General features: G+C 35.3%; 3 protein-coding genes and 1 non-coding gene across 4 annotated transcripts; 2 read left to right on the plus strand and 2 right to left on the minus strand.

Annotated features, from left to right (window-relative positions):
- Positions 1-7,345: 7,345 nt before the first annotated feature.
- On the minus strand, positions 7,346-7,418 carry TRNAF-GAA (transfer RNA phenylalanine (anticodon GAA)). The gene has a single exon. It is a non-coding gene; the product is annotated as a tRNA-Phe (tRNA).
- Positions 7,419-9,366: 1,948 nt separating this feature from the next.
- Positions 9,367-15,293, plus strand: LOC18443181 (pentatricopeptide repeat-containing protein At2g03880, mitochondrial). Its single transcript, XM_011628333.3, has one exon. It carries the CDS (start codon positions 9,778-9,780, stop codon positions 12,721-12,723), a length of 2,946 nt encoding a protein of 981 aa, XP_011626635.3. The 5' UTR covers positions 9,367-9,777; the 3' UTR covers positions 12,724-15,293.
- Positions 13,746-15,294, minus strand: LOC18443182 (crocetin glucosyltransferase, chloroplastic). Its single transcript, XM_006853374.4, has one exon. The coding sequence runs from the start codon at positions 15,227-15,229 to the stop codon at positions 13,877-13,879; it is 1,353 nt and encodes a 450-aa protein (XP_006853436.1). The 5' UTR covers positions 15,230-15,294; the 3' UTR covers positions 13,746-13,876.
- Positions 15,295-21,250: 5,956 nt separating this feature from the next.
- On the plus strand, positions 21,251-22,120 carry LOC18443183 (large ribosomal subunit protein eL27x). Its single transcript, XM_006853375.4, has one exon. It carries the CDS (start codon positions 21,307-21,309, stop codon positions 21,712-21,714), a length of 408 nt encoding a protein of 135 aa, XP_006853437.1. The 5' UTR covers positions 21,251-21,306; the 3' UTR covers positions 21,715-22,120.
- Positions 22,121-22,782: the final 662 nt, after the last annotated feature.

Consider the following 22,782-nt stretch of genomic DNA (forward strand, 5'->3'; position numbering starts at 1 on the left):
GCTGATTTTTTTCCTGTACACATCTCCACCACCACTTAATAAGTAATGCACTATTCATGTATTTCATACTTTTGTTCCCCATCCCTCCATCACTTATTGGAGTGCAAACTTTTGCCCATTTAACCAGATTATATTTCTTCTTCTACTCAATACCACCCCATAGAAATCTTCTCATCAAACATTCCAATATTTTAATAATCTTACTAGGCATCTTGAACAAAGACATAAAATAGATAGGTATGTTGGAAAGAGCAGCTTTAATCAATGTTATACGACCCCCCAAAGATAGCAATTTGAATTTCCAAGAATCTAACTTGTATTGCAATCGTTGAATCAAAAGGTCCCAAAGAGATATTGGTCTAGCATTATCAAACAGAGGCAAACCGATTTATTTTAGAGGAAAACAATCAATACCACAGTTCATCTGTAACGCATAATCTGTTACCTTTTTCCTCATCATAGGCTACACCTATCAAATGAGTTTTTTGAAGATCCACTTTTTGTCAAGTAATCATCGCTTTAAATACTTTACCTCAAATACTCTAAGGAACCTTTTAAGGGTTTTTATCTCATTCTCATTTACCCCACAAAAAATTAAAGTATCATCCGCATATTGTAGATGTGATACTATTGTCGCATTATTTTTCACTTGAAAACCTTTCAACATATCAAAATTTACCACCGATGTAAGCATCACACTAAAAATCGTCCATTATAGTAAACAAGAAAGGAGATAATGGGTCTCCTTGACAAATTTCCCCAAATGCTTTAAAGAATCCCTTTGGTTTACCACTTATTAGGACTGAAAACTGAGTTGTTTCTAAATAACCTTTGATCCACATTATTCATTTTTCTCCAAAACCCATTGCTTTCATAGTATCCAATAGAATCTTCCATTCAACCTTATCATAAGCTTTTTTCAAGTCAATTTTACATACAATCACAGCTTCTAAATAACCTTTGATCCACATTATTCATTTTTCTCCAAAACCCATTGCTTTCATAGTATCCAATAGAATCTTCCATTCAACCTTATCATAAGCTTTTTCAAGTCAATTTTACATACAATCACAGCTTCATTTTTGGCTATCCGAGAGCAAATGACTTCCTCAGCACACAAAATGCTATTAGTAATTTGCTTATTCTATATAAAAACTAATTTGTGGTCCTTTAATGATCATAGGCACAACTGATTTCAACCTTCTAGCTATACATTTTGCAAGGATTTTATATAGACTAGTCAACAAAGAAAGCCTATTCTCTACCTAAGGATTTCTTTATCTTCATTGGACCTCATAACGTGTGCATCAATTGTGTTCTCCATCTAAGTTAGTAGCATATCGGTTGGAGCTTAACCTAAGGTGACTGCCTCAACAAAAAAAATAAAAATTGGTTGTATAAACATTTTCTTGTAAATCAATGAAGTGGAAGAAATAATTGTTCAACCATAATGAATGATGAGGGGGGCATTCATTTAGATCATTCTAAGGTACAAAATCAGTAGATTCCTAGTTTAATAGCTGAGAAGAATAAAGATGGCATGAAAGATTCTGGTCAAGCAAATCCTGCTACAATGGTGCTCCACTTGTGGGCAAAAGTGAACAATTTGCTCCTGCAAGAGCACTAAAACTTCTTCCTTTGATGAGCACTAAAACATTTTCCTTATTCAATAACATCTCCATAATCGTTATCACAAAGTAATTGGACGAGGAACCTGAACTTGAGTACTAGACTAAAGATTTGCTAGGCCCTAAACATTATCAATACATCTCAATGAATTATAGGCATAAAATAGATTAAATTATTATCTTGATATTACACTTTACTTTGTATCTTAATTTTTATTTTCACTCTACGGCCATCTTGAGTTATCACGAGTTGGTAAAATAAGAGAAGTATATTGGGGAGAGAATGAAAAGATTGATGGTAAAAATAATAAAAGTAATATTTTTTTGGGCAAAATTTGGTAGAGAAAGGCAAGTAAATATGGAGAGATGTGGGATTTTCTTAAAATTATAACGGTTGAAATCCACTATTGCTACCTGAAGGCTAATGACGAAGCTGATTGTCTTGCAAAAGGAGTACACCAATCTTTGTTGGTGGCTACTTAATTTGTCTGCATCATGTAATTTGTTTTCTTTTAATAGAAATTTTTTAGTAATGTTTAGAAAATAAAAATAATAAAAATAGTTGTCAGGATAACTAAAAAAAAAAGCCGAGAACTCCTTTGATTTGGTCGTATGCACCAATGGGGTAGCTAGCCCGTTTATAAGCATCAGTGCTCATTCTTTTGCCACATAGGGCAGGTTTTCGTTGAGATGTCGCTCAAAAAAAAGGGAAGAGAATGCCATAAAAATGATAAAAGAAATTATGAGAAATAAGATGTTATAGAAAACAAACAATGCTATTAAATACACCCAAAAAGAAAAAAGAAAAAAGAGCAAGAGCGATCATGAGGTAAATGCCAGTGCGAGTTTAATAGAGGATTGGACGTCCAAATTTTGGTGTCAAAATAGTTTATAATAAAAATTAAAAATAAAATAATGTAGAGACATGACATTGTGATTAGGATAATCTTAGCCTTCCATTCAGAATAGACGGTTGGATAAGGGGAAGTATATAAGTTTTATGTTGTATGGGAAGCATAAAAAGCTTACCCTATAGCTTATGGTTGAATAACATGTTCAATTGGATGATTTTAGGGGCCCTTTCATTTTTTTATCTTTGTGAAAAGACTATAGCAAAAATGTATATTTTCTCCCTTGAGTAAAATCATGATTAGAAGGTTTTGGGACATTAAATTCTGGGATGTGACTTACTCAACCTAGCAAACAACCTGAAAGAAATTTTGAATACGCCCTTTTGGTTTTTTTAAAAAAATCACTTCTTACAATCTCACATAAATCATCTACTTTTTTAGTAAAGTAATTGCACATAAATCATCCATTTTTTAGATAGTCAAGTCCAAGTAATTATATAATTTAATTTCTCTTTCTTTTTTTTTTGTAGAAATAATTTTATGATGACTCTAAAGGGATCCAATATTTGGTTTCAGATAAAGAAATTTGAAAACCTTTTTTTCCTCGGGTTGGAGCATAGCTCCTTTTTGGTTGACCATGAAGATAAATAATGTTGAACGTAAAGGTTTTTTTGTCAAACAAAAGAGAAACCTTCACAACTCATATATAAAATATGAGTAATGATCCTATGAGACCCTCCCATACCTATGTGTGTAGGACTTCAAATGATCACCATTAAATTTCGCACAAATCTCTAGAAAAGTCAAGTCTCACACCCATACGATAACTTTTCTTGAGATATGTGTCATATTTAATGGTGATCTTTTGAGGTCCTACACACAGGTGTGAAAAGGTCTCATAGGATCATTACACGTAAAATATATGTGATTGCTAGTTGTCTAATCTAAATAGACGGTTGGCATAGTTTTAATCATAAAGTCACAAAGTCATCTTACGAGTGCCTAGCCTTGATAGGATTTGATCTTTGTTTTTTTATCTTATAAATCTTATTGACATGAAATTTAAAGCGTGTGTCCACTTTTCATAGGAATCCACCTAATAAAAATAAAAAAAAATTATTATTGACAATAAATGATTGAAATATGCATATAAGTTTTAAAAGTATTTTGGTTATTTATGTTTTTTATAAATGAATTATTTATGTATGTAAATTATTTGGTTATTTAAACAAATTATTTATTTACATAAATAAATTATTTATGTAAACAAATTATTTTTGTTATTTACATAAATTATTTATTTATGTAAATATAAATGTTTTTTATTTTTACAAGGTGCAACTCTACGAGGGGTGGACATGCCCAAAATTCATCAAGATGATTTATAAAAACATAAAAAATTAAAACAATGATTGGCATAATATTGTATTGAAACTATCTATGTTTGTCGTTCATTCAGATCGAACAGTTGGAAATAGGAGTCACGTAGAATTTATGTTTACATGAAAAGGTTTCACCAAACAAAAGCTACAAAACCCCTCAAGAGCAAATATACAACTTGGTGCTGTACGAATTCTACTTTTATTTTATGAAAATGTGATATCTTGATCCCACAAGAGCATTCTATCAATTTGGTCCCTCAAGTAAAAGCCAAGCTAGGAGTATTTTAGGATCCTAAAATTTTGGGTATGTTACATCTTGAACCTAGCAACCAACTTAAAAAAAAAAAAAGAAGCTAAATTGCACATTGTATCCTTAAAAATGATAAGATCCAAAGGTTGAAGAGGTGTCGTTGAAAAGAACTCAAAATTTAATTATTATTTGTTAAGCAATCACATGGTGATTCGTAGATGGATCTCAAAATTTTAAACCGAAAAAGATCCTGGAAAGTAGCTCTTTTACCCAAGGACGTCAGTGTAAATTATGGTCGGGTAGGAGTATTTACAAGCAAAATGTAGGACGAAATAGACTCCATAAATTCACCCTCCTGATCTATGCGCAAAATTGTTAATTTAAGTCTGTAAAAGTGGGTTTCAATAAATTTCAATCTTTGAGAGATCAACCTCCAAATAGACCTCACTTGTAATGGTCAGCCAATGGCTGGCTCAATTGTGTAAACCCATAAATCGTGTAAAAACAGGAGGATGACGTTTAGAAGACTTTTGAAGTAGGCGAATGGAATAAAGCAATGTTGTCTTTCACTTCGGCCGAAGCTTTCGGATTTTAGGTATAAATGGAAGAGAAGAGAAGCCTGGTGTTGTCGCTTCAGTCAAATTCGGACTGCTTGGAGTTTGCTTCGGTCAGCAAAGAAGTAAGTAGCTGTATAAATATATTTTTAAAAATTTTATTGTTTTTATTTTTTTATTATTTGTATATATTATATATATAAATATTTAATTTATTTATACTAAATTAAAAAAAAATCCGAAGTCGTTTCCGAATCAACCGAAGCACAGAATTACTTCATTTTTCTCACCAAACCGAAAAAGACTCCGAAACGAATCGAACAACATTAGAATAAAGGGAATAAAATAGGAAATGGCCTGACACTAAGAGTGGAGATCCATGACGGGAAGGGGTGAGTCCTTGCTCCTTTCACCTACAAGGTTGATGGAAGGGGTCAGTCCTTGCTCCTTTCACTTTCAAGGTTGATGGATCCGAGAGAAAATTTGTGCATATGATTGTTCTCCAGGGTTTTTATTTCAAGTCTGATTTTGATCTCGAGTTGGCTAGAAAGACCTCTAGACTTTGCCTGGGAAGGCAAGAAAGCGAGCATTAGGCTTTTTTTAAGTCATGGGAGAGTCCAGAATTTAGGCTCTTTGTTTTCTTCTCTAAGTGTTCCAGAATTGATCGGAAGTGTCCTATATATAAGGCAAGACCCCTATAATTAAAAAGTGATGGCCTAGATTAAGTCCTGGACATTTAATTTATTTTTATTTTTTTTTGGTAATTAAGTGGGACGATAGACCCCTATCTGTTTTTTTAAATAATTTGAAAGTTGGTTTTTTTATGATGTTAATGGGGTGGTGTTAGTGGGGAATAGAATCCACAACGTGTTAACTAAGATATGGTTGCCACCTGCTCCTCGAAAATTGTAGTGCAACTCCCAATTTTGGGAGGTTTTGACTGGATTTTTGTTAATTTTCTTTCCTAGGGGGTTTTGAATGCCTATTTTGAGGGGATATGATACTAAAATTGGTTATTTTGAATATTTAGGATTATTATGGGGATGTTCCTAAGGTTTGACTATGATTTGGGGTGTGGACTACACTTTTGGTGTGTACTATGGTTACTTGAACTAGTGTGGACCCTAGGGTTTTATTTTTTTATTATAGTGCGGACCCTATGAGAATCGTTCTAGCTAAAATTCAAGGGGTGGTCAACAGGGAGCATGTTATATGCGTTATTTTACTAAAAGAAAAGGTTTATATAAGTACAAGGCTCAAAACAATCAAATTAAGGTGCACCTCAAAAATTTCATTAGAAGAGGATGTTTTGATGCCCAAAATCCTCAAATTGATCATCTCGACATCAAGACCCATGGACATGAGAAAAAAAATGGATTTCAAGATTTGAAAATAGTGCATCTTGTAATACATTTTTGGACCGTCAATTTTCAAGATTTTCAAGCTTTCATAAATCTGCTCCATCTACACTATTTTTGAAGCTTTCAATTATAAAATTAGAAATGGAAATATATTTTAAAGCAATCACAAAGATTTCTAGTATTGAAACCACATTTCTCGACATTATATGAAGGTGTGTTTTACTTTGATTGTTTAGAGCATTGACTTTATACAAACCGCACCCTTTACTTAATATTCCTCAGATAACTTATATCAGGGCTTTATGCATGCGACAACAATGGGGAATTACACGGGACCCATAGTCGGGTCCGAATCGAATCTGTATTAAAAATAAAAGGAAAAATTACGTAAGTATCCATTTTATTTTATGTTATTATGAAAATACCTAATAACTTATGTTATTATAGATATGTTCATTTTTCAACTTCATATAAATTTTTTTTTATAAAAAAAATATGGTTTTATCCATTTTCGATTGGCCTATTTCGATTTTTGAAAAACCAAAATTGAGCCATGTCAATTTTATAACCTCAAAAGCGGAAATTAAGCAGTGTCTTTTTTAACACCTTTCGGTCTCTCACTGCGCTCTGGAACTTTAGTCTTCTCTCTCTCTCCTCTGCATTTTTTCTTCTGTGGACAAGGAGACAGGAGGAGTAGAGGGTGCCAATGATTCAGTCCAAACATAACCAGCGCTCTTGAACTCGGTATCCTCTCTCTCCTCTGCATTTTTTCTTCTCTCTCACTCTTACCTCTCACAAGAAATCCCAATCTACATCTCTTACCTCTCTCACAAGAAAGGGAACCTGAATCATGCGATGATGGCGGTGGACAAGGAAACCAGAGGAGTAGAGAGTGCCAATTATTCAGTTAAAACATAACATGCTGCATTCACTCTTGTTTGAATCGCCATGTGACTTGCATTGGTGAAAGAAGCTCGTTCCTAAAAGAGGTTTCAGCCATGACGGTGGAACCATCGCAATCTCCTCGTCCTTAAAATCAAAATCAAACCCCATTTAGATCACCCAAAGAGAACAAAAGAATATGCTTAGAGAAGACAGTTCAGGCTTTAAACCCATACCATTGTTAAAATAAATAAATCTAAAAAATAAAATTTAACCGAAAATGGATAGTTTCTTTTTTTTAAAAAAATAAATCTAAAAAATAAAATTTAGAATAAGTCGGCCAATGAAAAAAGGAACCTATTAGGTATTTTCATAATAAAGTATTTACCTAATTTCCCAAAATAAAATTTAGAATAAATCGGCCAATAAAAAACAAATGCGGTGAGCGTGGATCGAACACGCGACCTTCAGATCTTCAGTCTGACGCTCTCCCAACTGAGCTATCCCCGCCTCCACAAAATTATGAAGATGGTGCAATTGTGTCCTTCACAAATCTATGTTAATACATGAAAATTTGCAGTATTACAATAATACCAACATGGTTGTCGTGTTTAAGAGACACTTCATTGTATTCTCTAACAGCCAAAATAAGATAAATATATATCAATAATCTCTTTTTATCTCTTATTCCTTATTTTTTCAAAAAACATAATGATCACTATTGTAGCTAATTGGAATGTTTATGATTGAATTTTCATTCTCTATTAGTTATTATTTATTTTCTTATCATAATGTGGCGGGCTTGCAAATCCTAACTTAATTAATAAAAATAAAAATAAAAACTTTAAAAATTTTAGTTATCAAGTTTAACTAAATGTATGAAATTTAAAAGTGTCTAATTAATAATAAACAAATAAAATGCTGCTTAAAATATTTTGTTATGCATAGTTCTCTTAATTACGTAGTGTACCTATATTTAATCATTAAAGTTTAAATAGCTACATAGCATCGATACTTCAAATATGCCACTTAACTAGCTTGACATATACGAACAAAGTGTCTAATATTGTATACATGTCAAATTGTTGACACATGTCAACATGAATAAAAAGCTAAAACTCTAAATATTACTTGAGGTAATGTCGAAAATACCTTATTGTATTTGGTAATATAAATGGTTGGGAACATTTAATTCTTGTTGATTTACCCTCCGATAAATTTGTAAACATGACTTACTTTCTAATTCTCGGATAAATTTAGCTTGGTTAAAATTTTCAGGGTGACCATTTCCAAAAGGAAGTATATACAGTGAGATTATTTACTTTTAGTATAAGGATGTCACAATTACTTATATTCATACCATATGAAATCTAATAGCTTGGATGTGTCACAAAGTTTGAAATTTTTTTTTTTAATATTGAGTTTGGGCAATAAAATAAATGCAGTCAACCTATTTTACATCAAATGGTCAAGATTAATTGTGACCACCTTGTACTAAAAGTAAATGGTATCATTATATACTTTTTTTTTTCATTTTTTGGTGATGATAGCTGATATTAGCTCACTAACACCGTGCGACATGTGTGCTAAAGAAGAGCAAAAATAAAATATGTTGCATATGGGGAACAACCCGACAGGTAGACCCGACCAAGGTCTGATTGGGTCTAGTCGGGTTCAGTTAAGTTTGGGTTTAAGTCTGGGTCAGGGTCCTGCTAGACCCGACATGCTGTACCCCTTGACTCACTCTAGATTCATAAAAAATATTGTATATATGATGATATGCAAAGAATTAAAGTGACCTGTGATAAACATTTTGGGAAAAAAAAACTGAAGGTCTAAATCTATTTTTCATTGTCATCCATATCATAGTGCGGACATCATCGGCTTGAAAATTTTTCGAGTCCAAAATCATCTCTAAGTTGGATTCTGAAATAATCTTGCATTGGCTGACCCAATGTTTTAAAACCCAGATCGGTCACCCTTTGGATGGATCAGTATTGGACAAATTCTCCCATGCTAGAATTGTCTAAAAAACGTAAACAATAATTGTAAATTTAAAAATTAAAATTTTGAAAATAAAATAGTGAAAATTGGAATGGGTAGGAAGACTAGGCAATTCAGTCGATTTTGATCGCCTGGTTTGGTGACAGACTCGCTTAGTTTCCTAACGAAAGTTGATGAATTTATCAGAATTGGACCGATTCCCCGTTCGGAATCGGTCCCCACCAATTCCCGACATAGATTGACAGCTCCCAACCTGGATTGTGGATTTTTTGGAATACTAGCTCACCCACCAAAACCCCATCTATTATTAGAACGGTAAAAAAAATATATTTATTATACAACTCAACGTGATTCTAGCAAAAATTTGGACTACTTAAAGTATAACCAAAAGATCAACCATCTTCCATGAAATTAATTTTCAAAATCAACCAAAGTTTGTTAAATATCATTAAAAACAAGAGAGAAGTGCAAAGTTCTTAAAACAAAACTACAGATCTCGGGATTACATTCTTTTGTTGGGCCCGCCTTCCACAGAAATCGTTTTTATGGTAATCTAATTGAATGAACGAAAATCCCGCGATATTTCGCGAAATATTTCAAAAAAAGTTGGACGCGGTCATGTTCTTCTGTCATAGCCGTTGCCCGTCTATGGAGAGAGAGAAAAACACTGGTATTTGAATTTAGAAAGCTGGCTTTGCATTCTAAGCCATCTTCAATTTTCAGGCACAAATTCACCATTAATTTTTCTTCCCAGAATGCTCTTCTTCTTCAACAACAAAAGAAACCCAATTCCTTCTTCTCCTATCAAACCAGACCCACAAGCCATGGCACCCTGAATATCTCCCGACTCTCCATAGTTTCGCAAATGGGTGGTCTCGATCTCCGTCGTGGTTTCTCGGAAATCAGTACTCTGAATCATGGAAAAGCAATCCATGGTGTTTCAATGAGAAAGTCTTTCAAACTCAGCCTGTTTCAAAATAACACCTTGATCTCCATGTATGCGAAATTTGGGAAATTTGAAGAAGCCTACCATGTGCTCAGAGCAATGCCTGTGAGAAATGAGGCATCATGGAACACCATCATCTCAGGCTATGTGCAATTGGGTCGTTACCATGAAGCCATGGATTTGTTCTCTGAGATGAAGAGAGATGGTGTGAAGCTCATTAATGGGTTTGCTCTAGCAAGTGTCCTCACAGCTTGTGCAAGGTCTTCTCAAGGGAAACATGGTGAAATGGTTCATGGTTGCATAGTAAGAGGTGGATTATTGGCTGATGTCTTTGTTTCCACTGCTCTTTTACACTTATATGGAAGCCATGGCTCTATCTTATGTGCAAGAAAAGTATTTGAAGAGATGATTGAGAGAAATGTGGTTTCTTGGACTGCAATGATAGTGGGTTACATGAACTTTGGTAGACCGGAGGAAGCAATTGAGCTCTACTGTCAAATGAGAAGAAAAGGATGCGAAGCAAATCAGAACACTTTCGCATCTGTGATCAGCTCTTGTTGGGCTTTAGGAAATGAATTTTTGGGGGCCCAGGTGATTGGCCATGTTGTGAAGACTGGATACGAAGACAATGTATCAGTTGGAAATGCACTGGTTACCATGTTTGGGAATTTTGGATGCATAGAAGATGCTGAGAGGGTCTTTAAATGGATGCCCGAACTAGACACAATCTCTTGGACTTCGATGATTTCTGTGTTCGTACATGATGGGTTGTTTGATTTTAGTTTTGAATGTTTTAAGGAAATGCTAAATGCTAATATGTGGCCCGATTCTAACACTCTCTCTAGTTTAATAACAGCTTGTTGCTCTGTGGAGAATCTAAAATGGGGGAAGGGAATTCATGGGTATGCCATGAAAATTGGGCTCGACTCTGTTATTCCGATTTGCAACACACTTATTCACATGTATACCTACTCTGGTTGCTCAGGCCATTCAGAGCTTGTATTTCATTCAATGCCCAAAAAAGATATCATAACATGGAATTCCATGATAGGATGCTATGCACATAATAACCAATGCCAATATGCATTTGATCTCTTATCACAAATGCTTTGGAATGGTGATGAAATCAATCATGTGACTTTGACAAATGCACTTTCAGCATGTTTGAGTCCTGACTCCCTGGGAAAGGGAAAAATGCTCCATACTCATGTAGTTCATGGGGGGCTCCAAGAAAATGTGCTGATAATGAATACATTGGTGACCATGTATGCCAAGTGTGATGCAATGGAAGAAGCAGTACGTGTTTTTGGTGTAATTGCCAAACCAGATGTTGTGACTTGGAATGCCATGGTTGGTGGGCATGCTGATAATGAAGAGACAGAAGAGGCTTTCAAGGTCTTCAATCTGATGAGACAAGGATGCTCTGATATGAACTACATCACCATGGTTAACATACTTGCTTCTTGTTCAACTTCAGAGGACTTAATGGTTCATGGCATGCCATTACATGCACGTGTAATTGTATATGGATTTGGGTCCGATGAATATGTGAGGAATTCCCTTCTCATGATGTACGCAAAGTGTGGTGATCTCGATTCAAGTGCTGAGATCTTCAATAACCTCTCTAACAAGAGCAATGTCTCATGGAATGCCATGATAGCTGCAAATGCCCATCATGGTCGTGGCGAAGAATCTCTTAAATTGTTCATGCAAATGCTACAGGCTGGATATGAGATCGACCACTTCAGTCTCTCTGGTTGCCTCGCCGCCTGTGCTAGTTTAGCAGTCATAGAAGAGGGTCAGCAGGTTCATGCATTGATTGTTAAGCAGGGGTTCGAAGCTAATGCACATGTGTTAACTGCAATAACTGATATGTATGGAAAAGGGGGAAAATTGGGTGATGCAGAAAGGATATTCTCTGAAACTAGTTCTGATAAAGGGCGAGCTTTATGGAACACTTTGATATCCGGGTATGCAAGGCATGGGTACTTTGAGAAAGCTAGAGAAGCTTTCCAAAGAATGCTTAAAGTGGGTTTGAAACCTGATCATGTAACCTTTGTTGCTCTTCTTTCTGCATGCAACCATGTGGGTTTAGTTGATGAGGGTCTCTCTTACTTCTCTTTGATGACTTCAAATTTTGGGGTCCCACCTGGTATAGAACATTGTGTGTGTATGGTTGATCTGCTTGGTCGTTCAGGAAGACTTATTGAGGCAGAGACGTTTATCATGGAGATGCCAATTTCCCCGAATGGCCTTGTTTGGAGAAGCTTGCTTGCAGCATGTAGAACCCATGGGAATTTAGAGATGGGTAAGCGAGCAGCTAAGGAACTTCTTGTCTTAAATCCACAAGATGATTCTGCTTATGTTCTTCTTTCTAATATATATGCTGCAAAGGGAAAGTGGAAGGATGTGGAGAAGGTGAGAGGGAGTATGAACTCAATTCAAGTAAGGAAGCATCCTGGTTGTAGCTGGATTAAGGTGAAGAACAAAGTGAGTTCATTTGGCATGGGGGACCGAACTCACCCACAAATTGAAGAGATTTATGATAAATTGATGGAGATTATAGAGATGATCAAAGAGGCTGGTTATGTTGCTGATACAAGCTTTGTTTTGCATGATACTGATGAAGAACAGAAGGAGCATAACCTTTGGAACCACAGTGAAAAGCTCGCACTAGCTTTTGGGTTGATGAACACCCCTGAAGAATCTAGTTTAATGGTTATGAAAAACCTTCGTGTTTGTGGAGATTGTCATACGGTATACAAGTTTGTGAGTGGAATCACTTGGAGGGAGATCACATTGAGGGATCCTTACCGCTTTCACCATTTCAAAGGTGGAAAATGTTCTTGTCTGGACTATTGGTAGTCCACACTTCTCCTCATTCATATTTGTTAATTCCTAGCCAACATTATTTGAATCTTGCACACTAGGAAATATGAGGAATGAAGGTCCTTTGTTTGAGGTGTCAAGGTACTTGTGCTGTTTATGGGTCAAATATCTTACCCATATGTTATTCTCAGGCTTTTAAGTTCCATTTCAAACTACCAAGGATGCCTCACATTCATTCATCTCTACTGGCTTTCAGTAAAAGCGCCACATGGGCTTGGTTTTATATGTTACTTGGAGAATGCGGATAGTAGACACAGAGTATATAAATGACTTTTCTGGGAGAAGAAGAAGGTAAGAAAGAAACCAGCTGGTTAGGGGCTCCTTATGAACCATGGGTTCCCAAACTGTGAAGTGATTAATCATAGAGGATTAAATTATGACTAATTCAACATTCAAAGGGATATTCTTATTTAACCAATTCGTTGATTTAGAAAAGTATACAATAATACCAGGCACAGATTATATGGGTACTGAGAGGAAATTGTTAAAGAAAAAGAGGGTCTGTAATAATAGAGTACTGCCATATCAACCCCCACTATTAAAGGTGAGTTTCATATTAGCATATCTAGAAACATGGAATGTCTCTTTTGGTGATGCCTATGATCTCCTCCATGACTGTCGTTGTCCACAGGAATGGCAAATGAAGTGGATTTCGCTTAGTCACAATGAGTACCTTCTTCCACTAGGAGATCCATGGAGGACTCGGAAAATACTTCAAGACCAGGGAGACGGAACAAGGAGACAACTGTAGTGGAATACCCAAGCGGATAGAAAACTGACACTAATGACATCTTTAAAGAGATAATAATGGCTGAATTAACCATTGATTTGAAAAATATTTACAAGCCATTAGCACTAATTTTTTTTAGAAGAAAGCGGAATTTAATTAGGTAAACACAAAACTCCATTTTTGTCAAAATTTTTGGTGGTTTGAACGTCTATATCCCAAAAAATGCATGCTTAGATTGTTTACACGAGTAAATTTGATGACACTGAGAAAACATGAATAATTCTTCCATTAACTAAACCAAACCATAAACATGTACACATTCATTCAAAAAAACAAACACATATAGGACATAAATCACGCCAACTGTATGTTACAATCTACTCTAAAAGCTGATCAGCTCTATGCTACAATCTTCTCTAAAAGTCGATCAAGATTGATTTCTGATGACCCCCCTTCTTTCCATGCGTCCTTTGCCAACCAACTCAATTCCCTTGCCTTCTTCTTCATCTCTGCTCCCTCTTCACCACCACCCATTACAAGCTCAATGCACCTCTTCAGCTCCGCCTCCTCCAAGACCCCATCTTCCCTGACCTTCGCTCTCACACCACACTTCCACACCCTCTCTACCAGCCATGCATTTGTGGTTTGGTCACTCCATTCTGGTAAAACCACCATTGGCACTCCTGCCACCAAGCTCTCGATTGTCGAGTTCCATCCGCCATGCATCACGAAGCACCCAATTGAAGGGTGTGCCAACAGCTCCACTTGGTTGCACCAACCCACCACCAGACCCCTCTCACTATCTTCAATTTCTATGTTTTGTAGAGCCTTTTCTGATGATCCAACAACCCACAGGTAAGAATGCCTGCTTTCTGACAATGCTCGGGCTATGTTCCTAGCTTGCATTGGTGAGAGAACTCTCAAGCTACCAAAAGAGACGTAGACCACAGATCCAACAGGCTTGGAGCCAAGCCACTCCATGTAGTCCTTGGACTTCTCCCACATGTCACCCCCAAAAGTTGTATCTTCAGGATTTTTTCCATCGATAAATGCTGATGGGACCAATGGCCCTATGCTTAAGAGTGTCATATTTTCCTTCTCCATAGCCGATATCAAATCCTTCTCTAATGCATCAAAAGTACTAGCTATCACCCAATCAATCCTTCTGCTATCCAGCATCTCAAACAGCTCTACAAGCGATTCGACTGCAATATTATTAGTATTTGATGGTTGGAGGAAGGAGGGGAGGTCCTCTATGTTAAGTAATGGCATGCCTGTAACTCTAACATTGGTAGTTGAAATGAGGTAACTGCTACTTTTGCTGCCGCGAAAGTGGTTCCAGTAAATCACGAATACAGTCGCGGATTGTATCCAATGGAGGGCAGAGGGGATTCCGAGCTCATCGGCGACATCAGCTGACCAAGGGACCACAGAATTGTATATGATAAAGGTTACAGGACAACCTTGGCTAGCCAAGTTGCGAATTAGAGCTGCCAATGTTTCGGAGCCCAAGCGCTTGAATTGGGATACATAGTCTGCAAAAGCAATAGAATTGTCGAATCCTTGGTCGAAACCATCAGAGTAGGAGGCAAAGGAGACAATGTCGATGGCTTGATGGATGCGGCTAAGACCGTGCGCTGTGGTGGCAAAGGTGACACGCAAATCCTTCTTGACGAGCCGCTTAGCGAGTTCAAGAGCGGGGTTGATGTGACCTTGTGCAGGGGAGCAAACCATCAAAACATGATGAGCCATGGCCAAGATTATCAGTGTGCATACATGGAACTTGTCACTCTTTTTTCTCTATGCATCTCAATGTGAAGAGAAGGTTTGAAGAATCCTTCATTCTTGAGGAGGATTAGAAGAACAACAGTGTAAGTTAGGCAAGGGAAAGCTAAGACCAGTTCTCATTATTGACTCCACTTGTGGTCTATTTGAAGCCAATCATCTTCCATGGCCTTATTTTAAGTTAGGTGCAAGTGATGACATAAATATTGACAGGAGCCTACCATTTTGGACTTTCTAGTATGCTATTTTCATTCTGCATAGTTCGGGTAGCCTCAACTGGTCAAGCCCAAGTATGGATCAAGTGTTCTATTTATTCAGTCTTAGACACTGTTCACCAGATATGGGGCTGGGAGTGGTTTAACCGGCTTAATTGGTAAATCAGGCGATATATATAAATATATATATATATATAGATATATATTTATTTATTTATTTATTATTTTTAAAATACTGGTCAATCACCAAAACTGGATCCGGCAAGGAGCCGGTTCCGATCTAACCAAGCGGTTACCGGTTAGATCGCCTGGTTTTTCGACGCCCGGTTTTTCTAACAATGGTCTTAGATCACTTGTAGTGCTTAATTTGAGTTATTTGGTAACGTTTACTTGGCCACTTATACCCTAATATACCTCTTACCACTAAAGCTAAGAGAGCTTTTGTTAAGCATTGACTAAAACACAATCGTGCTTGAATCGGCCAAGATGTGAAATTGAGTGTCTGGATGTAATAATCTTGAAATTTTTTTTTTAAAAAAAAAATAATAATAATAGTTTTAATAGAATAAATACAATAAAAATAAATAAATAAATCAAATAAAATAAAATATATAATGAAATATTTAGAACGATAATTCATGGTGGCAAAATGCACAACGGGGACCATCTTTCTCTTATGCAAAAAAAAAGAATACTCCTCAATTTAAATATGGACTCAGGTTTCTTGGATATTTGATTAATAATTCAAAGTTACTATTTTTCAAATAGTTTTTTTCTGCTAGTCCATTCCTTTAAGGTGGACTTTTGGTCCATCAGCTCTTTTATCATAATTGTATGCAAGCGTCCAAAACTTTTCTTCTTGCCAGCGTAAGTAAAGTTGACGTGCCTCCATAAGATGCTGCTTAATTGTAATATTGTGTGGTGGCAGTTGCAGTTAACCCTCTATTGACACACTTAAATGATGCGTGACGTTTTGCATCATGCGTGTTAAGCCATGTATGTTTTATAAAAGAAATTATCCTTTGGTCTAAAAAGTGTCACTGAAAAGCCTTTCGGCTTTACTTCTTCGAAGGACTTTATCCATGGTGCTCTCACCGCCTATCTCTCTCTAGCCGAATTTTATCGAAGTTCCTCTCAAATATTTTAGGTAAGTGATATCGTCTTTTTGAAAAATAGTCTATTTTTAATAAATAGTGATATTTTCGTCTAAGATCTTTATTTTATCAGTTTTGTGTGTAAGTGACCTCATTGTCTCGAAAAATAATCCATTCTTTTTAAAAATAAAATGAAATAAAGATTTCTGTTTATTATCATGAATTTTAGGTGCGATAAATTTTATGCGCACATGACCTCATTATCTTGAAAAATAATCTTTTTAATAAAAATTGTGATATTTTATCTATGTTAGAAATTTTAAATGCTGTAAATTCTTAGAAAAATAAATTTATTTATTTTTCTTGGCTATTGTTAGAAAATTTTAGATACTATCAAATTATTAGAAATAAATGTGATATTTCTGCTTTTAGTAAAATTGTGAGATTTCTTTCTACTGTTTTTAAATATTTAGACATTGTAAATTTCATATGCGAATGACTGCCTTATTATCTGAAAATTGATATTTTTGCATTTGATTATAGCATTGTTGTGAAATGTTTATTTGCAAATTAACATCCCATAAATTGTGATAATTTCGTATTCTTGAATTTCTATAAGAGTTTTCCTATACATATTAGATTGGCAATTATGCTAGAATGTCTTTATAAATTGTTACCTTTCTAAATTTGAGCCCAAAATATTTGATTGGTTGAAATGTTATTGAAAGTGACTGTTATTAGTGGTGTCAGTGAAATTTATATTAGTGATTTCAGTGATATGTTGAGTACATGATATTTGCTGCTTTCAAATGTTTAAAGAGATTTTGAAATAATTTAAGTATGCAAGTGGACTCATCCGGTTCGCCGGTGAGGTATAAGTGGACTTATCCGGGACGCCGGTAGGGATTAAGTGGACTCATCCGGTACGCCGGTGAGGTGTAAGTGGACCTGCAGGGATTAAGTGGACCTATCTGGGACGCCGATAGGGATTAAGTGGACCTATCAGGACACTGATGGGGTATATAGGTGACCTACTAGGGACGCCAGTAGGGTATTTTGTGAAATCCTTTGAATTATGCATTGACGCGTTAAAGTGTTATGTGCATTTCAATTATTCGGGTTATACTTAATTATGCATTTATTGAAAGTGAAACTGTTGATGCATTTATGTTAATAGATCTTCTTTTTGAAAATATTGATATCTTTCAATCATAAATATTTTTTAGGATTATGATGATCACTTACTGAGTAGCCAAACTCATCAAACTATGGTAAATATTTTATCAGGATAACTGCGGATTCATTTTGAGTGCTAGTCAAGATCAACCTTGGAAGATAATGTTGTTGTGCTAGCTTTCTTTATTTACTTTGTAAGACCTCGCCACTGTAAATTTGTCCTATCAATAGATGTATATATGTTTTGTCTGTCACATCTCAGGAATAACAGTATTGTAAATTCTTGAGGTGTGACACTGGAGGTGTAAGAAAGTTCCAAAAATGTTGTTTCGGATGCAAAAATTGGCACACCTTTGCCGTCCAATTTCGCATATGAGGGATAACTAATAGGCTGCGATGGGTCGGATCGGGTCCGGAAAGATCTGGATTCATATATGAAAAGTATACATGGGATACGGATTTGGATTCCGATGCGATCGGATCCAGAAGATTCAAATTTGGATCCGGATCTCGATCTGGATCTCAATTTAGATTTGAATCTGGATCTCGATCCAGATCCGGATCCAATCGTATTAAAAGAAATGTATTTTATATATTATTTTATACCATAAAATTATATATAACAAAACGGTTTATAACATATATGCATATAATATATTAATAACTGGGTTGGATCCAGATCGGATCCATTTGTACCCAAATTCTATCCGGATCCAATCCATCGTATCCAAATTTTAGATTTGGATAGGATCCAAAATTTGGGTTTCGGATCCTAACCTGGTAAATTCTGAGCCTTAATAATTAGGACCTTTTGCGAGATGAAAATCGAGGCCATATTTTCCATAAACAAGAGACCTACGGTTTCAGTTGTTCACAAGGGTTAATATGAATTGGATGCAGTTTGTATAGACCCAAGGTTCTAAATAATCAAATTAGAGCCCCTTCAAATCGTATGGAGAAATGAAGTTTTAATATTGAAATTTTTTATGATAATTTTAAAATATAGGGAAAATATCTCTATAGACCCAATTTTTAAATTTCATTTTTCGATGGACTCAAACTTTTCAAACCTATCTTACAACATAGAGATTTCATCTTTTATATCTTCTACCACCTAAACTATATTTATCCATTTTTACCTTAATATTTAAGTCAAAACAAATTTGAAAAAGACATCTCAAAAAAAACCTAGCTTTCTCTCTTCTTTCTCTATCTTCATGTACTTCTTTCAAGAGAGAGAGAGAGAGAGAGTTGGGGGAATAGGGTGAGAGACACCGGGGGAGGGAGAGAGAGTTGGAGGAATAGAGAAAGGGAGGGGTTTGGGAGATTGGAGAGAATGAGAAAAACATAGAGAGAGGGGTTTAAAAATAATGTCTTTGTGAAATTTGTTTGGGCTAAATAATAAGATAAAGTTGGTTTAGAGGGTTTAAAAATATAATAAATAGAATATTTATACAGCTAGATAGGTTTTAAAACCTTGGGTTTACGGAGAAATGAAACTTAAAAATAGAGTTTATGGAGATATTTTCTCTAAAATATATTTTCATTTTTAATTATAAAATTTAAAGCTTCAAAAATAGTATAGAACAAGCAAATCTATAAAAACTTGAAAATCTTGAAAATTGACAGTCCAAAATTGCATTACAAGATTCCCTATTTTCAAAACTTAAAATCCATTTTTTTTTTCTCATGTCCATGCATCTTAATGTCGGGATGATCAATTTGAGCATGAAAACAACCTCTTATAGTGAAATTTTTGTGTACTCTAATTTGATTGGTTAGTGCCTCGGCTCTATATAAACTCTTTCCATAAGAGTTTCATCATATGTTCTTATTTTAGTGACGCATTGAACTAGTGTTTGTCTATTGTGGATATATTCAATAGCAGGTTTGATACGTTTTTGTTAGAATATATGGGGACCCTATTTGCCAGAGGTAACATAGGTAGGTGATCTTTTAAAAACAGGCAGAGAGAGTTTAGCATATGGAGGATAGGATTTATCGCAAGAATCTCCCTCTTATTTCTATTTTTAAGAAGGGAAAAGTTTATATAGAGCCCATGCGCTAAACAATCAAATTAGAGCCTACTTCAAAGCATTAACTAGAAGAGGTTGTTTTGATACCCGAATATCATCAAATTGATCATCTCGACATCAAGATGCATGGACATGAGAAAAAAATAAATTTCAAGTTTTGGAAATGGTGCATCTTGTAACGCATTTTTCGACTGTCATTTTTTAAGATTTTCAAGTTTTCATAGATCTGATCGATCTACACTATTTTTGAAACTTTAAATTTATAACTAAAGATGAAAATATAATTTAAGGCTATCACAAAATTTTCCCGCACGGAACCGTTTTTCCCAACACTATTTGAAGGTGGGCTCAATTTTGATTGTTTAGAGCCTCGGCTCTATACAAATTGCACCCTTATGAGAAAGTCTCTTATTTCACAAATTATGAATGCAAGTACTCCTTCAAAATGTTACTATTTCTAGATATAATTATCCTTTGTCAAATTTGAAAAAGGACATAACTTATGAAGTTTGTAAATTGGTGCAATGTTTTAAACAAGCACTGTATTTTTATGGTGTAAAATTGTTAGGACTATGCAATATTTTGGTTGTTATGACTTCCAACCATATGCTGGGAACCGATCGGTTGGTTCCCTTATGAACTGGCCGGAGCCGGCCAGTTCTTCGGTTATGTTAGTGACGGTTCCCCGGTTTTGTCAGAGACTGACTTGCCTCATATTTATTTTTATTCTTTTTAATTTAATTTTTTATTTGATAGTTTTCATTTGAAAGAGAGGTCATAAAGGACCCCCCCCTCTCGTTATAATGAATTTTTGAATATTGTTTAGGGCCTCACCCCTATATGAACCTTTTTCCAAATATACTCTAAATATATTGCGCTAAAGTCCCTCATTTGAGCCTATGAATTTGGATTGGAGATGAAACATGATCATTAGGCAGGAAAATTATTATTTGCGTGGGGATGCATTCCTGTCGCATAAATATCCATCTTAAATATGAATGTAAAAGGCTGTCCTTTAAAAAAAAAAAAAAAAATCGAAAACCAAAAAAATCAAAAACCAATAAATATATCATTAAAAAATTATTTATTTTCAGTCTTTAAAATTTATTTATTTACATATAACTGATCTCCATCTTAGAGATTATATGTTTCTTAAAAATGAAGGCCAAAATTCTTTCCAAAATAGATTATTAAGAACGGGGCGCATTTGTAATTATGAGTCCGGGGACTTATATAAACCGTGTGCTTTGCATAATGGCCTCCAAAACTATGCCCAACACGACCCGTGAGGTCCTATTCGTGTCATTCAAACAAAGACAAGGGCTTTCTGTGATCTTCCCCTTTTGCTTTCTATTGTCATTTCAAATAAAAACAAGGGCTTTTATGCGATCTCCCACATTCGCCAATACCAATTCTAGGGTTTCATTGTCCTTAAAAACCCTATTTCTACAAACCTTGCGTTTCGCTTACAGAGAGAGAGAGAGAGAGAGAGCGAGAGAGAGGAGGCATCAGAAGAAGCAAAGATGGTGAAGTTTTTGAAGCCTAACAAGGCCGTGATCCTCCTTCAAGGTCGATTTGCTGGTCGCAAAGCCGTGATTATTCGTGCCTTTGATGAAGGGACGAGAGATCGCCCATATGGCCATTGCCTTGTTGCAGGGATCGCGAAATATCCTAAAAAGGTTATCAGGAAGGATTCAGCAAAGAAGACTGCAAAGAAATCTAGGGTTAAGGTCTTCGTCAAACTGGTAAACTACAACCACATCATGCCTACTCGATACACTCTTGATGTCGATCTCAAAGATATAATCACACTCGAGGCTCTGCAATCTCATGATAAGAAGGTCACTGTTGCTAAAGACGCTAAGGCTCGATTTGAGGAGAGGTTCAAGACTGGGAAGAACAGGTGGTTCTTCACTAAGCTCCGCTTCTGAAGAAGTCATTTGATCTCCTTTTTGTGGTTTGTGGAATTTTCTCTTTGTCATGTTTTGGTTATGGATTAAGTGTTTTAGCCAATGAGACCCCGGTAAACTGGATATTCTCGTTCATTTAGTTATTCTCTCTCTAGGATCTTTTCTCTCTCTCTTGAGCATGAGCTACTGAAGGATTTCATATTTGTAGCTTAACTAGTGCCCTTGAGAGTTAATATGGAGATTGAGGATCTCAAGTGTGGATTTAGATGAGGCTGTTTTTTTTTTTCCTATAGATTTTGGCAGGAATACAGACAGTTATGCTTTTAATTTCCTTTAACTTCCCATTTTCTCTTTTAAACTGAGTAATGAATTGTCATCTTTTATGTGTTATTTGGAAGGGATATGAATCTGATAAGAATGTGCGAAATCCAATTTATAATTACTGCATTAGCAACTCTTTTGTATTGTTAATAACCTTTATTAGAGAAATGAGTCTTTTTCCATATGTTTGCAGTTATTGAATTATTTGAGGAATTATATTTTCTTGAATTCAACCTAGGATTGGCGATTTGAGTGAAGTATAGTTTACTGTTTAGATGTGTGTGTTAAAACAACTGTTGAAGATATATAATTGCATTTGTTGAATTACATGAAGATTATAGTTTCCTGAATTCAACCTAGAATTGGTGACATGAGTGAATTATGGTTTACTGTTTCGATAAATTGGTAAACCAGCTCTTGAAAATATATGATTGCATTTGTTGAATTATTAGAGGATTATAGTTTCCTACACAGAAATGGTGACTTGAGTGAATTATAATTTACTGTTTAGATAAATATGCTAAAGCATCTCTTGGAAACATATAGCTTCTTTAGATGTTATACATTCAGGGACAACGCCAAAACAGTGGGGTCTATATTAGTTAGAAGTAGTAGTTGGGGATATTAAAGGACACAAGAAACTCATGTAGGACATTGATGCATTGTTCATGCTTGAATACTATTTTGATGAGAGAAATATAATTCCTTTAATGGAATTGTTTAATCATAAAAAAATGGATCCATTGTTGCGGTTATTTATGATGGAAG

The sequence above is a fragment of the Amborella trichopoda genome, chromosome 2 (genome assembly GCF_054954075.1).
Source record: "Amborella trichopoda isolate Santa Cruz 75 chromosome 2, AtrichopodaSantaCruz75HAP2 v2.0, whole genome shotgun sequence".
Lineage (NCBI taxonomy): Eukaryota > Viridiplantae > Streptophyta > Magnoliopsida > Amborellales > Amborellaceae > Amborella > Amborella trichopoda.

Bases quoted from the DNA above. Each gene is read 5' to 3' on its own strand.
- LOC18443181 (XM_011628333.3), top strand. From the start codon at position 9,778: ATGGGTGGTCTCGATCTCCGTCGTGGTTTCTCGGAAATCAGTACTCTG.
- LOC18443182 (XM_006853374.4), bottom strand. From the start codon at position 15,229: ATGGCTCATCATGTTTTGATGGTTTGCTCCCCTGCACAAGGTCACATC.
- LOC18443183 (XM_006853375.4), top strand. From the start codon at position 21,307: ATGGTGAAGTTTTTGAAGCCTAACAAGGCCGTGATCCTCCTTCAAGGT.